At 31.5% G+C, this 18,398-nt stretch overlaps 3 protein-coding genes across 4 annotated transcripts; 1 reads left to right on the forward strand and 2 right to left on the reverse strand.

Moving 5' to 3' along the window:
• The first annotated feature begins 764 nt into the window (after positions 1-764).
• On the forward strand, positions 765-4,837 carry LOC113397378 (uncharacterized). The gene is made up of 10 exons (XM_026635695.2): positions 765-1,037; positions 1,156-1,218; positions 1,534-1,695; positions 2,081-2,212; positions 2,791-2,867; positions 3,094-3,183; positions 3,408-3,563; positions 3,739-3,866; positions 4,046-4,152; positions 4,550-4,837. The coding sequence occupies exons 1-10, from the start codon at positions 915-917 to the stop codon at positions 4,724-4,726; spliced, it is 1,215 nt and encodes a 404-aa protein (XP_026491480.2). The 5' UTR covers positions 765-914; the 3' UTR covers positions 4,727-4,837.
• On the reverse strand, positions 4,828-10,842 carry LOC113397379 (tetraspanin-9-like). 2 transcript variants are annotated; one of them, XM_064218919.1, is made up of 6 exons: positions 10,670-10,842; positions 7,267-7,351; positions 6,480-6,671; positions 6,022-6,276; positions 5,685-5,816; positions 4,828-5,054 (listed from the first exon to the last, which is right to left on the reverse strand). In XM_064218919.1, exons 2-6 carry the CDS (start codon positions 7,342-7,344, stop codon positions 5,007-5,009), a joined length of 705 nt encoding a protein of 234 aa, XP_064074989.1. In that variant the 5' UTR covers positions 7,345-7,351; positions 10,670-10,842; the 3' UTR covers positions 4,828-5,006. The 2 variants fall into 2 exon arrangements, with proteins under 2 accessions (XP_064074989.1, XP_064074984.1); XM_064218914.1 differs by lacking the exon at positions 10,670-10,842 and adding an exon at positions 7,826-7,923.
• A 1,561-nt stretch (positions 10,843-12,403) lies between these two features.
• On the reverse strand, positions 12,404-18,155 carry LOC113397163 (tudor domain-containing protein 3-like). Its single transcript, XM_026635387.2, has 7 exons — positions 18,021-18,155; positions 17,860-17,944; positions 17,361-17,751; positions 16,814-16,995; positions 14,936-16,225; positions 14,731-14,845; positions 12,404-14,647 (listed from the first exon to the last, which is right to left on the reverse strand). The coding sequence occupies exons 1-7, from the start codon at positions 18,053-18,055 to the stop codon at positions 14,607-14,609; spliced, it is 2,139 nt and encodes a 712-aa protein (XP_026491172.2). The 5' UTR covers positions 18,056-18,155; the 3' UTR covers positions 12,404-14,606.
• Positions 18,156-18,398: the final 243 nt, after the last annotated feature.

Raw genomic sequence — 18,398 nt, forward strand, 5'->3', positions numbered from 1 at the left:
TAAAAATTTTGTGTTAGCCTAATTTTAATTGATTAGTTGCCAGAATCGAATAAGTTCTAGTAAGTGTCGTCGGTAAAATTGAATAACGAAACTATTGCTATTTTGTTATGGGAAAACATTATGCACTTATAATAACATAACGTAAAGTCGCCACTATTTAATAAATCCAGCATATATTATAAATTGGAACGAATTAATTCACGTTACATTCGAAACAATTGGTGAATGATAGCTAGGCTACAATAAGGGCAAGTAGCTATGTTATATGTATCGGGTTCTAGTGTTTAGAGGCGTATCTCAATGTACAGATAGTTTGCAGTAGTAGATATAGACGTGTATTCGTAACATTATGTTGTAGTTATTAATAACCAAAAACAAGTCGAAAATGACATTGGCAGAGTAATCTGTGCCCTATTGGCAGGAATAAAAGCAAAAAAAAATAAAACTTACTTTCGTAAATTTACAACTTTATATATTCATTGCAATTTAATTAGCTTGCCTTCATTTGTTTTCTAAATATTTCTCATAATTGTTAATTAATTAAATATATAATATGTAACGAAAACAACTAGTTTCTACCGGAAGTTTCACTTTTTTTTATTATTAAGACAAAACAAGAATCGCCTTTCAAAAAAACTTCCTACTAGCGTGCACGTTCGCTTTCATTGTGGTGTTAAGTTTTTATATATTCCAGAAGAATTATAATCAAAAAAGTGACAATCATGATAAAAAATGTCATTTATATGACAAATTGTTATCCTTTTAATGTTTTTTAATATATTTAAGGAAATTTATTTATATATCAAAATTATTGTCGCTTATTTAACCAAGAATTTAAAAAGGAAACTATCTCATGCCTGCGATTCATATCAGTACATAAAAATATTTTTTATTTTATAACCTACAAAATAACTATGCATCTTCTACGACAACGCGCTTGCGATGAGCTGCTCGAACATCCTCTCCTGCGCACTCCTCCGCCAGAGCCGGAACGACCGCGTCCTCCACGCATCCGCAAACCCAGAGAATTTAAACTCGTTTGTATTGCAGCAATTATATATAGATACAATTACAATCTGCCTTAATAATAATTGTCTAAAATTAATATATTATAATAAAAATAATGGATTTTTATTTAATTTAGTTTCATTTTAGCCACCAAGATTTCCGCTGTTGTCGAAAGATTTCTACGCAACCTGGTGTAATCATCAAAAAGAGGTAATTAAATAATAATTGGATTTAATTTCGCTATATTAAACCATAATTAAAATTCTACATTAGATATCTAACGCAGTCACAATTGATTGACCACATATCAAGTTTATCTATAACATATACGAGCTGATAGGTGAAAATTTAAAACAGCCTTACATTTATTTTAGCGTATATTATAAAAGGAAGGGAATGAATCTTATTTCATTAAAAAACAGCGACTATATCATAGTCTTGACTAAAAAATAATTATCCAAATATAGTCTATAAATAAAGCATTTATTTAAACAGTACGCGAAACCAGTTTTGTAATATTTTCAGTTACAAATGTCAAAACATAAAGTAGATGATCATCCACCGGAACTATTTCCTGAACTGTACCTGAAACCGCGTCGCCTCGATTACTACGCGCGTCAACTTGAGGAAAATATGAACGTTAACAAAGAACTGCTGAAACGAATCAATCTTATACAGAGGACTGGTGTAAGTAATATTACGTAACATTGGAATATTATTACTGTACGAATATTAATCAACAAAAACTTGCGTTTAGTTATTAACGAACACATGAAATACTCATACTTTTACTTTTCATTTTAGTTTCATTTTCTATTTATCTCAATATGATACTTGAGAATTTATTTATAATCATATGAATTAAAGAATATATTGGCTTAAATAAATTGAGAAACTAAAACATATTTCCGGAATTCATATTGAAAACAACATTCGATGCTCATTTTCTAATGAGTTTTTTCGTTTTGAAAACGTTTTAGAACTTATAAATCATGATGGTTATAAAGTAACGAGTCCTTGATGTAGAAAAATCGCATAAAGTAGTAATGACTATATAATGATATGTTAAAAGGGTTTCGTGGATTGTTGGATGTATCCCGAGCCAACTGACACCTACAACAAATTGCTGTGTAAGCAAAGACAGCGAGTGCTTGATGAAATACGCAGGCAAAACCACTATCTCTACTCAAGATTACTTATTGCGGTTAGATAATATTCGATGTTACATTTTTTTATTTATAGTAAAATAACGGAATAAAATGACAAGCGTAAGGTGAAACTCTTTTTGAATCAATATTTAATTTTGATGCGCGACATTTATAATAATTTACAAGTTTATGCTCAACTGATACGTCTACTATTCAACGGGCAAATAGATAATATACGGTCGGTAGCGAGTGTTGATAATCTATAGACACCAGGAACATAACATCTTAGTTTTAATGACTGAAGATGCCTCATTGAAGCGTCAATAGCGCAATGGTTTACGAGCCGCCCAGCGTTGTAAAAAAGTCGCAGGATCGATTCTGACCCCTTGGACTATTGACGTCCCCACTCCTAACACAAGTGAAAAACTTAAAAGGAGGTGTAAATAGTAGTATTATTAATTCCTTAATTAATTTGGGACATTAAAGTATTCTTTTAAATAAAAAATACAGTACAGTACAATACAAACCGTAGTGACCACTCACCAAATATTATGTAGATTATATAAATATTTCAATAATATTTAACTCATCATAACGCCAAAAATGCATAATTTATATATTGTTTTTATTTCAGAGATCAGAACAACCGCTTACGAAAGAACTGGAAGAACTTTGGCAAGACACAAAACACAAACTTATATTGGGAGCTTCGTAAAGAAATTAATACTATTTGATCTTACTTAATTATATAATTTAATTTATTTATTGAATTAATAAACTGTTTCGTTGGTCTTGTGGCTTACTAATATATATAAAGAGGTTCAAATCCTCGGACCAATCAAAATTTATGGGGCTTTTCGTCGTTCTTTTTTAATGAATGGCTGCAATTGTTCAGCAGGACTTTATCAATCGTTAACAAAACATGTTTATTTTTTAGATTACCATTTATTTTATTTAAAACTGAGAAAATTGACCGTGACATCAAAGATCCCGCGTTTGATAAACCTTTCCACGTGCAGCGAAGCAAGTAAAATACTATCATTAAATTTTTAAAGTTAAATTAGTAACAACATTTCCCATGTCGTAGATACCAATAGATTTACGAGTACGTTGTATAAGAATTTAATGTATTAATAATTCTAACAAATTACAAAATATTTTAATTATTTAGAAGTCGTATAGTATATCTAATTAGGAACTTACATTGTCCTGATATTGAAATATTGTATATAGATGGTTTACCTTTTATAGGGTATCAATGGAAATATGGGTCGTTGGTGGCTCTAAAATAGGACGAGTTATTATTGAACTGTTCACGGATATAGCACCGAAGACATGCCAGATGTTTCTTAGTTTAATAAAAGGAGACCCCAAAGGACACGCGTATATGGGCACTAGAATATTTAGGTTCTTAATCCTGTAACGAGCAAACACGAGATTACTTAATGAATATAGATAGTAACTTATTGAGTATTCCTTTTATTTATATTGACGGCTTATTATAATTTATAACAAAATTAAAAAGTAGTTGTGTTCCTTTCACAATTGCTCGAGTGAATATGGCTTACGTTATTTTTTGTAGAGTCGTTCCTAATTTATATTGCCGAGGAGGAGATGTCACGAAAGACAATGGTTTTGGTACATATATTCCTGATAATTTGACTGAACCAATGGTACCCGAAAACTACAGACTGAATCACACTGTACCCGGTAACTTAAAATAATGTTATTTAAAATTATCCTTATAAATGTCATAAAAGTACAATATTATAGACCGCGGCTTAGAAACTAGTTTTCTAAAATGATCAAGTAGGTTATAATTAAAATCTCCGTGAAATTTACGTGCAAAATCTAAACTTAATTAATTAAATGCCTATCAACAATTACAGGTGTTCTCTCAATGGTCGTGACACCTGATGATGAAGTATATGGACAATTTAATATAATTTTTAAGCCATTACCACAATTTGATGGTAAACATGTCGTTTTTGGTCGGGTAAGTAGTAAATCAATTTGTGCATAATATAAGTATAATACTAATTTTTTTTTTATTGGGGTAGCAAAATTTAGCCATTGAATGATAAGTGCCAAATGGTCTCGTTCACCTACTTCAATATTATGTCGCTTGCATATAATTCTGGTATATTATACATATATATACATACTGTCTCGCTGACTTTTCAAACCTTTATTATTATTTTGACTATTTATTAAATTTGAAAAGTATTCCAGTAATACAATTATGCTGAAATGTTGCACACAATTTTAGTCACAATTATATCTAATGTCCTAAATTGTACTTTTTTGTATTACCTAACTAGTTAAAGAAAACCTTGTTATTACAAGTTTTTTTATGTTTTTTTTTTTATTGCTAATAGCATTGAATCCTGTAGATAGTAGCTGGTCCGACCCAAGCGCTAGAGCGAATTAGTGCTCTCGGCCTGCCTCTCGGCACGACGACGTCCGACTGCGTTATCCGCTACTGCGGGTGGTTCACGCGCTCTGGGCAGTATCGTGAGGGTAATCCTACTACTATTAAATTTCCTCCAAGACGTAAGGTCAAGAAATAAACTGAAATTGTTTTAATTATTCATATCAGAGAGAGCAAAGTTGATTGTTAATGACTTGTATCAGTATGTAGAATCAAATGTGTGAGCAATTAAAAAATATATGAAAATCAATATAAAATTTTATTATAAGTATGTACCTACATTTAGAAAATAAATTAGAAAATGTAATGCACAGTATGACACCAGACAATCGATCGGTCGCATAACAATGTAATTATACTCAGCAGTCATTCTGATTAACAAACAAAATAGTCACCAAAATATATTTTCTCCTATATCGTCACTCTATTTTCACGAATAATCCACAAGAAAATATGAGGGCCAGCACCTGTAAAAAAAAAAAAAAAAATAACAATATTATATTTATATAAAAATTAAAGCTTATTTGTGCCTATTTTATTCGTTTACACATCGTTCATGCGATTCAAGTTTAAACTGTGTAGTTGTGCGTTGTTTTTGGCACTCGCGTAAAGGTTTCTGGCACACCGTTGACAATAACGTCAAAGGACGGAGAGGAAAAATTTAAAAGAGGCGTTGTAAAGTATGCTGGACGGTATGTAATTACTTTAAAATCATACGCTAGAAACTAAATTCCACTACATATCTCCAACAGCGCTCGATTTTGTCAAGCTCGTACAAAATAATGTATACCTAATTGTGTAGAAAATCTTAATTTATGCATATTTATTTTTATTATAAAGCTACCTACTCCAATTAAGAATAAAATAAATAGCTCGTCTGGATGGCGTACCGGATAAATCGATCTTAAAATACACGATTTTACGTACAGGTATTATTTTTAATGATTTTTTTTTCAAAAAAAATAAAAACGCCAATGACGTGTGCGCTAAGGAAAGCTGTTTAAAGCAACCCGAAATTTAGACAGTTCTTCTACGATCGCGATGTCCGTGACACTGTCAAGAAATTTTAGTACTGTAAAATAAAGGGAAAAAATTACCATTATCAAAGCTACAATTATAGCTACAGCTCCCACGAAAACTGCATCTTCTCGCAATAATTCTACTGTTTTGCTAATACAACCATCCATGTACATCGTTGTTGGATTTTGTGAATACTTGCAGTCCTGTCGCTGAAAATTAAATAAATATAACTTGTTACTTCTACTCAATTAAATATTTACAAAGATCTTAGTGAAAATAGCATTACTTTACAAGTAGTCATGAAATCAACAGGGTTTTTAATTTAGTCTTAACCAAGTAGCTGATCAATTACTTCTTATCTACATACTCTAGCGAGACATAATAAACTTTATGTTTCTAATATAGCGGACTCACTTTCCCCGGGTAGATTTCTCGACAGCAGCTCTCAGGAACATTATCGTTCCAGTCTTTGTAACTCTTTACACCGCAGCACTGGAGGTTAGTTTGCGTTTCGTCCCACGCCCGTGTATACTCATGCCTCACTCCATAATAAGGGATAGAGGCGTGCATCTCTCTCTCGAGGGTCATGAGCACCTTCTCCCTGAACACGAACAACAGGATGCCGCCTACCAGCATCACCACGAACATGATGAATACCAATATGTAATACTAGAAATAAATAATATTATTTCGATAGAATATAAAAAGAAATAACGACTTCCAAAATTATTTTATTAATAAAAAATCTATCATAAACTATAATTATTAATCTCACAGAGGAAATAAACGAGGAATTAATAAGAGTTTACTGCTCTAATTTATCCCGTAATCCATCCCATTGAAATCTCGTAAGCTCTTGATGAGTAACGTACCGTTAGTAACATGCATTTGACTTCCTTAGCTGCTCCACAGCAGCCGAGAAGGGATAATATCATCATTGCAGCGCCCATCACCACCACCACTGCCACTGACGCGATGAACATATTGTTGCTCATGAGTGTGCTTGGAAACGACCTTGACACCCATACCCATAAACCGACAGCCAGAGCTATCGCACCACCCACCTAAAATTATTGAAGAACTCATATGCTAAACGCGGTCTTGAAATATATTTTTTAGATCAAATTGGTAAAAAAATTAAGTCTTCCTCCTACCACTTAACGGCTTAATCTCAAGCATTATTCAACTGTTCAGGAGATATTATAGAGCTCAATTAGTGTGTTTTTTTCAACAAACAGTACACTGTGTAGTCTTTCACGGGCATAGAGAGTAACAATGAAAGAGGGATCAGCATAACCTGGTTTAATACTGCCAAGTTAATTCCTCAAGCTGTATTGTTCTAAGAATTTATTTACTTAAAAACTTATTTACTTTAACAATCCAGATTTTTAAACCTTGGACCTCAACCAATTTCTGCAGTCTCATAATCTCGCTACTAGTCCAACGAGGCAAATTAATCAAACTACTTAAAATGTACGCACCATCACATTACAAGTTGATGTTTGCACATTGCATGTGTTGAAAATATGCATTGTCTATAATTTAAATTTTGTTTTTAACTATTGTAGTTATTCTGCTATAGAACGTAAAACATAAAGTAATACCAAACATTAATTTATGCAATATATAACAAGTAATATAAATTATAATTATACTTACAAAAGTTAGCATATTAATGACCACCAGGGATATTTTCATACATCTCCCACAGGCATCCATGGCGCCGCCTATTGCCATCGCCGCTCTGCAATTTGATATCAGCTTAAATTAATTAATTAAAACGTTAATATGTGTGTGTGTTTCTTTTAGAGAAGAAATATATATATTATCACATCATTTACATTTAATAAACGTTTCGTCAGTTACATAAAATTATCTACTTTTAATTTTGTACATGCAGTTAAAGAAATAATAATTTAGAATATGTACAGAAAGATTCTCACATTGATATTATTCCAAAATAGAATAATAACGTGGGAAACGTTCGTGTAGTGAAGAAAATGAGCAGAAAACACATTAAATATTAGTGAAATAAATAACATTGTCACATTACATTTGTATTTAACATACCTTTTTATTTATAAACCTTATCACACATTATATTTTATATTTAAAGGATCTGTCGTTTTCATAAATCCAAGTATAAAATTACAAACAAAATTTTATATTCGACTTCATAAATCAAGTATACCACGGCTTATATATTTACATTACATACCTCCAATGAGCATCACTTTGTTTAGTTTTGCTTTTAACATGTCGCGAACACGTTTTAGTGCCTATATTTAAAATATCTTTCATTATTTTGTAATTATATAAATAAATAAATACTATTCTAAAATTGTAGATGTTGGATTACACAAGCAATTTATACATCGTGATTTTTTTTAATCTACCTCCAAACAATTTCGCTTTGTTTAATTACTTTTGTCTACATTTAATAATTAAACAATAATACAAGACAAAACACCACAGAACGCAGCTTACGAAGCGAATTGTTTGTGGTAAACATGTCATGCTACCGTCCGTATGTTGGCGGGCAAATAACCAAACTGCAAAAGCATTACCGTGGTTATCATCGAGTAAGCGCAGTCGTAAGTCTTCCAAAACCGTTTTCATGTAGTTTTTAGAAAAACACACTACACTGACCCCTAGATGAATAGAAAAGCCAATCGGATGATGAAGGGAATCCCTTTAATGCTCGTTCGTCTGCCAAATAATTAGCTATATCGCATAAAATAAATAACTAAACTAATAATAGATTGGATGCTCGTCAAATTATTACTATTTTATAGCATAAGGGGAAATGGGCAACCTGATGATAAGTGGGCACCATTGCCTGTAGACATTGGCCCCGTAAGAATAACTATTCTTTAAAATTCTCTGTAAACGTTCTGCAACCTAGATGTTATGTACCTTATGCTTGCAGTTACACTGGCTCACAACTATACTAAGTATTGCTGCTTGGTGTAGAATAGGTATATGATGAATATAACTATCCAGAGGAGCTTGAACAAAACCCCACCTCTCAGTGAGTGTTAGTCGCAATTATATCGTAATACTACTCGTTACTATTAATTATTATGACTCAACATTTATATAATTTATTCAGAAAACATTATCGATGATGTTAAACGCTTACACGACTATAAAATAAATAATTATTTATGTTGTAACTTTCCATCTTCCTGTTAAATAAGATCAATTGATAAATCAAATCTTCAGAACTCAAAAATGATTTTATATCGCGTTGAGTTGTTTAAGGTTTTCACGTCTGGAAATGTCTTAAAATTATTTACTCAAACGCTATGTTATGATACCAAGTAAAATTATTTCTGATTAAGATTATAATTCATATGTAAATATACTACTCATAGTAAGTATATTGTAAGTTTGCCACAAACGAATTATCAAGGTATCTAGAGCACAGATTAGAAGCGTGCCTTAGTTGTTTTGACCTCACTCATACCTCGAGCAAACCCTACAACCTAGTAGCCTTGCAACCTTCACAACCTTCTCGTGCTTGCACGGCACCATCATCAATCAAGTAATGTGCAATTTATTTCAAACTTTAATGTCATCCAAGTTTAATTTTTGACGGTAACTTTCAAGATTTTTATAAACTTTACTATTTTAAATTACACGAATAATATAATCTTCGAGAAATTGAAAAACCATTAATTGTACATGACCAATGTTAAAGTAAGATTGTTAATAATAAGTATAAGTACACTCTCTCAGTGAAGAGGCAAAAAGGCAAGATTATGAATTGTGTTCTCAAAGTTAACATAGATTCCAAATGCACGATGCAAATTCCTCGTACACTTTATTTTTAACCGAATTCAAAAAGGAGGAAGTTATTAGGCTATTTGACAATGCGAAAAATAAAGTGTCAATTATTGTAATCAGCATATATTATGAGTTTAAAAATGGTTATTTATCAACGAAAGTTGAAAATAATAATTAATTTATTCAAAATTCCATAAATAAAAATGCATTTTTTTAAACGTTTGTCACGTGACACAAAACGCTTCTGATTGGTCGGGCTTATGATGACGTCACTTGCTTATTAACCTCGTTTGCCTACTGAATGTGGATTATATGTGCCACAGATTACAATACAGGCAATTGACGTCACCGCCCCCATTGCAGCGCCATATTGTCAAAGAAGCATTTTCGCGCGCTATTTAAATATATAATTTTTATTTTGATATTTTTCAGCAAATATGTACGAGAATTAAAAAAAAAACAACTTTCACTGGGTTCCTTAACCTCTACTAAAAAATATAAAATGCATTTTAAAAACCAGCCAAATAGCCTATTGTAAATAAAATAAGTTATTAACTAGATACTTATTTTTTTATAAACATAAGTAACTTAAATTGCACTCTTAACAGACTTAAATATAATAAACAAATTAAAGAATTAATTTAACACAGTTTACAAACTATATATAAGTGTAGGTAAACGTGTCAACAAGAAATACTTAATTATTTTTATATATAAATAAACAAAAAGACTTAATTCCGCATTTGTAACGTGATCTTCATCAGCAAAACGCCGATAAAACCTAATATTTGCAAATAAAAATTACATAACACGAGCGACACGGTAATTACAAAATTAGCGACGTTTCATTTCGAACCAATTTTATGACGCTCGTATGTATGTCACGACTCATACGTAGTATTACATGTATGTAGGCAGTAGGACTGTTACAATAGTTGCGCGAAGGCATGCCACTAAGCGCAATGCGCGGACGCTGGCCTCAAGGTGATATGGGATATCGCAAGGTTCATCTGATCCATTCTCTTGATGACCAAGTGAAAGTTATCTATTTCGACAGAAACATTTATTTAGTAATTTACTACTACTATAATTGATGTCTAGAACTTACCTATTTCAATTTTAAATATATTTCTTTATATTACGCTTCAGCGAAACTAAAAGTGAAGCGTGTAGAATGCGATTATATTTGTAAACAAAACTTTCTTAAATCAAGAATGACGATAACCGTATGTTTTGTTAGTTTTTAAGATTTTAAGTATTGATAAATATTCACCTTGTAAACAAATAATTTTGTGTCAGTAAAATCCAAGTTAGAAACGTCGTTCAGTTTCACTTAACCATCACTCACAAAAACATTCTACTACAACAAACACGTAAAATCCATCAGCGTAAGTTCATTCACGAATAACTTAGTGAACGAGTCGACCGCTGTCGATGTAAGGAAAACAACTGGTTCGTGTTACTAGTTAGACGAGCAACGCCCCACCAAACATCGTGCTTTAAAACCTTCCAGTGGTAACCGGTACATCCACTTGTTCGAACGTTTGGATTGAATTAGCTAATCCATACTAATTGTTCCGAATGACATCAAGTTCAGGATATAATTTAAATATACATTAAATTAAGCGACGAAATGAGCTTAATTCATACATTTAGGTACCTGGTATATTACAATATTGTTTATGATTTTATATTAATAATTTTGTGGATTACATCATTGCTATGCAAAAAAGAATCCCAAAATATTTGCACTTAATTGTCCTGATTTACTAAAATACAAAAAAAACGGCCAAATGCGATTGCGAGGATTCCATGCCATTAACTAGGTAAACAGCAGTAGGTACACAAATTTCATAATAGGTTCGAAACCCTAAAAAAGTGCATAACTCGCGTTAAAACACACTAAATATAAGTAAATTTTCTGTAAAATATTTAATTGATAAATAAAACTAAATATTTTGTGAATACAATTAAGTATTTTGTGAATATTTTAAGTGTCTACCAGTTACCATTTATTGATATCGAGTCTAACCTAGCTACCGCGGTTCTTGAGATACAGCCTGGTGACAGACAGCGAAGCCTCAGTAATATGATCCCGTTTTTACCCTTTGGGTACGGAACCCTGAAAAGGAAGCTGCTTACGCCATATTATATGAATTTAATAATAGACAGAATGGAACAAAAAAACAACGTTTGAGAATACTTAAATGAGAAATAAAATTTTTAGTAAAAAAATCGTGTGAATTCAAACAATAAAAAAAAAAATATCTTAAATAACACATTTTCTTAATTGCATTTATTGAAAAAAGACGGAGAAATAGAGGAAAACGATCGCTTAGACGGCAAGAACTTCGTCCCAAAAATTAAATTTACTTACTTCAGAGTGGATTGGGTTGGAGATTGAAGAGAGGGGCTGCATCGTCCTTTTTAAATAAAATTCTGTAACAACTCGATGGTAGGAAAGGTGTTAGGATACTCCTATACCTCCTGAAACCGTTGGTAAATACACAATACTGTCCATACCAAAAGTACTACATATTTACCAAATTCTACCAACATCTTGGTGACTAGAATGGTAAACAAGACAAAACTTAGTGCAATTAATGCATAAAAACTGATTTTTTTTTCGGTATCTATATTAATGAATTCAAACCCCACTAAAGAATACTAATTCATTCAGTGCTATATTTTCAAATGTTAACTTAATAAATCTATAAACAAAAAGTCTCTTGGTTATTAAAAATAATTAATTGTAAACGTAATTTCGCTCTTTTTTATTCCCAATTCCAGGTAGATCGTTTGTAAAGCCATATCCATTTAAAAAGAACTAATTGTCTAACGTTTTATTTAATGTATTTTCAATGTATTAAAGTAAAACTTAACATCTTATAACAGTCCCATAAGTTTTGCAAATTATTAAATTTTGCAAAGACCTTTTAGATCTAGAGCTAAACAACGGTCTAATGCGGGTTGGTGTAAAAGTATAGTAGGACATATAAAAAACAAGTAAATAAAGTTTCTTTTATTAGCTTTCAGTTAATAAACGGTTAATTCAACAGAAAATTAGTACAAATGTATCGAAAGCTGATGATCTACATAAACCCGAGGTACAGTGACAAATTACGGATAGTTGAGCTTTGGTTTAAAAATAAAAAAAAATAATTTACGATTACAATTTTTTTTTGGCAAAAACTACTTGTAAAAGAACATAAACTTAATATTTTATATTTAGTTTAAATTGTATTTAAACTCAAGCTCAAGCAGTATTTGCCAACGAAGATATTATATATACGAAATCAATATATAAAAATCTATATAAAGTAAATAACTGTTGTGATCTTACGTATGGTATACAATCTTTACAGTAGGTAAATTAAAAACACCTCAAACTATGTATGCATTTCGATATTTAAACGATAAATAATAAATATATTACACACTTTGCGCTAGAAATACAATTAATACACTTATACAAGCTACACTACGATGCTTGGTTATAACATGTTTATAAACCGAATAAATTAATGCATGAGAGATACATCTTTTAGTTTAGTTTTCCCTTAAATTATAACATTTATGACAAATCTTTGTATATTAAACATTTCACTGTGCAGCATGTAAAAAAACAATTTGGAAAAAGTTGCATTTTTAACTTAGAATAAAAATAAGTTCTATTACCAATATAACGAAAATCATCGTTTAAAAACCTCACATAAATTTAGTTTAAGGGAATTTATTTGATTAATAATATTAATTAAATTTAACAGTTGAACCAATACATATTGGTACTGAGCTATTTACTAATAACACTAGGACTCATGTAAGGTAAGTGAGGTATTATTGTTAGTAAGAAAATAGAACAATGATGCAACATGAAATGAAATGCAATGGAAGAACATCATTTGTATAAAAAAATTTCAAGTAGTTTCTTAACATACAAGTGACAACATCCAACAACACAATTCGTTTGTATTACATCAAAGTTTGAGCTTACATTTATTATAAGAATAATTATGAGAAACAATTGAGCTACACTATCCATAGTCGTTTTTCTATTACATATAACACATGAAGTTATCCCCTGATTACTAAACAGTTATATTATTTTACATACACGAGTACAAATATTTATGGTAAATACACATATTTGTTAGTAAAAATAAGAATATCGTAGCTGCACAGTTTAATGTTATTTTATAATCACATGTCATTAGTCGTCTAACATCTCTGCCCTTGACGCAAACGCCAGTTTAACTACGATAAGATCCACTTCTTCACATAACAAAATTATTAAATAGACTACTTAATATTTTTTCTTAACCAATAAACAATATTTTAATAATTTACCAGTAATTTAATACGCAAGTAAATAAACACTATTTTTTTTTAATATTCAGTTAGCAAGTAGTTAGAAGAGCTCAAAACTTATTTTGTCGACCGTATAAACAATCGGTCAGAAACTTAATCAGAGATTATGAGTAAATACGTAGATCATAGAGTAAGCTTGATAATGCATGCTTGCAAAATAAATAGTCCCAATACATCATTATAATTTGGTCAGCAGAATTATACAATCGGTTGGCATAAAATAATATTTATAAGCTGCTATCTCTAAGTTTGTTACTCGATTTTTATTTGATAAACAAAATTAAATATTTTACTTACCAACAGGTTGGTTACTAAAATTTAATTTATTTGAAATACATTTTAAGGCTGTCCAATATTTGCTGATTAATTAAGTTATTTTGCCACTTACTAAAAGCAGTTCAATGTATACTGTTTGCTTACAAAATGCATTTCGGAGCTAACCCAAACTGCTTAAACTGGCTGAACGTTTAAATGCCAGTCATACTTTAATGAAAATCGTCAAATTTCATAACACCCAAACTCACTAAGATACATATTGTTCATCAAAAAATACAAATTACATTAAAAGTCGCACGTATCAGTTATACTGGCAGTTTTCATAGTGAAAGTATTCAATAATATGTACATTAGACAGAGATGAGAGACACTGATATTAAAAAAACCTATAGAATGGTAAATAACGCGCAGTGACGATCGCGAGGCGCTTAGTATTGGTGCGGAGCTCGGTGTCGTCAGCTGGGGGTGGCGGCGGCGGCGGGCGCTTGGTGCGCGAAGAGCGCGTAGTGCGCGAGCTGCACGTCGTGCACTTCGTGCGCATCGTGCGGAGCCGCCGCCCCGCGCCCCTACGGCCGCCGGGCCGGGTACGCCGCACTGCCTGACGCAGCTGGAAACGACGACACGAAATCATTGTTAGTATTGATATATTATATTCATAAAATTGGGCTGTAAATTTATAACTAGACTGACCTTGATTAGGATACGGCAAGCAGTTAGACTTTAAAACTTCTTCATGATTACCATATGCACAAAATTTGACTACAACTGTATTAGCTGAAATACCAGTAATTTCTGCTTCATAAAACTGAAAAAGAAATGTAGAATATTATTATAAGTAAAAGAATGTAAAACATTTTATTTATTTTGAAGAATTAAACAGAAATATGATTCTTACATTATTATCTTCCCAGTATAGGGCAAGGCAACGATCTCCAACTTTCCAATTTATATCAGCAACACCAAGCATAGCTCTAGCCTGTTCATTCACAGCTGCATTCTGGAAACCGAGAAGTGATCCTGGCAAGAAGGGTCCTCCAGTGCGCATTGTATTAAATTCTTGAGGCCTAGAACCATAACCATATTGACGCCCACTGAAGCCACCTTGAGTGCCACTCATATAGTTCATATTTGAATACATGGGATTCTGCTGAGGTTCCATATATCCATTATGCTGCTGCTGTTGTTGTTGTTGTTGTTGTTGTTGTTGCTGCTGCTGCTGCTGTACCGTTTGTTGTTGCCTACGTTGGTACTGCTGATCCTGATACTTCTGAACATCATTGTTTCTCCTAAATGGTGGTACATCTGGCATATTCTGATTTGGCATATATGATTGTTTTGGAGCATAAGCTTGCTCAGGATAATTTTGATAATTCCTACCAGGTGATAGTTCCTCACTAGACCGTGTTTGACTTGTAAGTAAATTTAAATTAGCTGTAGCATCAACTAAGTTATCCATGGGGTTTATATTATTACGAAAACCAGGTGGCTGATTCATGTTATTGTCATTAAAGTTTCCTTCATTTCTCATATTAATTTCAGGATATTGGGTATGAGACTGATATGCATTGTTATAATGTAAATTCATATTATTTATATATAGATTGGCTGGATGTTGTTGTTTATTTTTTTCTTCTAACTTCCTTTGAAATCTTGGTGGTTTTTCATTCTGTGTTTGGTATTTTCTATCTTCTCTGTGTGAATTGTGGTAATTGTCATTTGAATAGTGACCTCTATCTGATCGATGTCTGGGGCCATCATATCTAGACCCATGTGATCGTGAGTTGTTTTTGGCACTGTTTCGGTCTCTATTTCCATAGCCTCTATCACCTCTGTCTTCCGAAGGTGTGTTATATTCCCTGCGACTATTCTTGTCTTTATCTGGTACATTAGGCAATTTATCTTCTAAGAAGTCAAACAATGACACTTTCCCTGATGGTTTAACTGGAATACCATCTTCATCATTTATTTCCTTATTTCTTCCTTTCCGTTTTGGTTGATCTGGTTCTTTTGGTTTTTCTTTACTTCTATTTTCAGAATTATCTCTTTTTTGCAATATCCTAAGTGCCCTCTCAACATTGTTCTTGGTATATTTGAGAGCATTTTCAGCCTGTTCCTCAGAAAATCCAGCATCAACAATTTTTTGCACATTTGCATCTAACAGTGGCTTAGTTCCTCCGCCGAATACCTGAAATCAAAAATAAAATTTAAGAGAATTTGAATAATTATAGTAGCGGCACGCTATGATGGCCGTTTTGACGTTTGCCCGCTCATGAAGTTTCGTATTTAATAAATAATTACATCAAAGGAGCAAATTGTTGTTCTTTATTGTCAATAGTGACGTGCAGTTAGTCATAAAATTTATCGAATGTGATTTCTAAACTACAAATATTAGGGTACAGCGAAGATAACTTTTTTATTTATTTTTTTGCGTAAACATGTACATCACACTCTCACACTCGACCTCGTAGTCGGTGTTATATTTGTGTTGACAGTAAATATTTTATCTATTTTATAAATTATTTATTTTATTTTATTTTTTCGTTCGAATATATTACTTAAACTTATTTTATATTTTTTTTATTAAACATTTTTAATCAGATACTACTTGCAACAAAAACTTGAATTAAATTACTTGCAAAAAAACAAAGATTTGAATATATTATATTGATAATAAATTTACATTTCACATCACTTTTTTAATGTGTCAAAACGGCCATCGTATCTTGCCGCTAGAATAGTCAGTTTGATGAAAATCCACTGAAAAGTTTCATACTTTTTTGACACCAGACATTCTTTGTGCCTCCGCAATAGCTCCTTTCCTCTGAGCTTCAAATTCAGCATTATCTTGTTTTGCTGCTTCTTGCAAACTCTTAAATTGTTTATCTACAGGCAGGGCTTCCAATCTTTGTCCAAATGCTATCCAAGGAGGAGGACCACCATCAACTCCTATACCACCTGTTGTAATAATATTATGTTTATTTTTTACAATACAAAATAGTTTATGTATAATTTATGGCTCATCATAAATTATATGAATAAAGTATATAAATCTTTTTTTTTAAATATTTAATAAAGTATTTGTACAAATATGTGTGATTTGCAAAACTTATCTTTAATAGTAGAATTTAATGCTCTCAAAGATATATGAGATTAATTCTGCAAAACAACAACATTTATATAATACGAATGAATACTAAGATTAATATAGAGATGTATATTGAGATTTTAAACTTTAAAAATTGTTATAAATTTTACATCATTTATCATATAAATAGAGATGAAGAAACTATGATATTATTTATTATTAAATGATAGCTCACCCCTTGTATGTTTAGCTAGGCTACGATTTAGTTCCCATTTTTCAATCATGAGAGAAACTTTTCCCCCCAAAACTGATATTACAGCCGGTGTCAGCCATATTACTCCATGACACACTTCTAGATCTTCATTCTTTAGTAGCAACTTTGTGCCGGGTGGAGTATTAATACTAAGACTTGGGATTGGACTTGTTTCTAAACCTACACATGTTGACTTTCCATCGTGTAACGTCAACTTTAGCATCCGAGGAGCAGAAGTTGATTCTTCATTGGCTTTAGGAGCAGCTACATTTCTGATCTTTTGAATTTGAACAACTATTGGCTTCTCCAATTTAGTAGGATCTTTAGTAAACTCTTCAGGAAATGCTGTGTCACCAATATCTCTTAAGTCAAACTAAAATATAATCAACAAATTATTAATATTCTAAAATATGGAATACAATACATTCATTATTTCTAATTGGAAAATTAAGGAATAAAATAGAACCATTACAGTACTTACATCTAAAGCTCTTCTGCTTAGGATATTTACATCTTGTATTTGACCATTTTCACTAATAATATCAATACCATCTTGACTTAAGTGCCTAAAAGTATAATCAAATGTTACACGCGTTAATAGTGATATATTATAACCATCTTCAATAATTATATTTCACTTACCATCCCAAATCTTTGAGATTATCTCTGAGTGTCATGTTTTCATTTGTATTTAAAATATATCACAAATTTAACGTAACTGATAAATAAAACCTCGCAGACACACCGAATCTCACTTGTCCATTTGTCAAACTTTTTTCTACAGAGTAAATCTATCACTAGACATATTGTAGATAATAAAATAATATATGTTCTATTAACCAACCAACTTACACATAAATTTTAAATTCAAAATATAATAATGTGTTTAATATTTATTTGGTGACCATATTAAGAAAAAAAAAATACTATCTCCATAACAGTGATATATTTACGGTACAATATATTCAATTATATTATCTGTTGACTATAGAATGTTGACTAAGTTCAATGAACTCTTGG

The sequence above is a fragment of the Vanessa tameamea genome, chromosome 3 (assembly GCF_037043105.1).
Source record: "Vanessa tameamea isolate UH-Manoa-2023 chromosome 3, ilVanTame1 primary haplotype, whole genome shotgun sequence".
Taxonomy (NCBI): Eukaryota; Metazoa; Arthropoda; class Insecta; order Lepidoptera; family Nymphalidae; genus Vanessa; species Vanessa tameamea.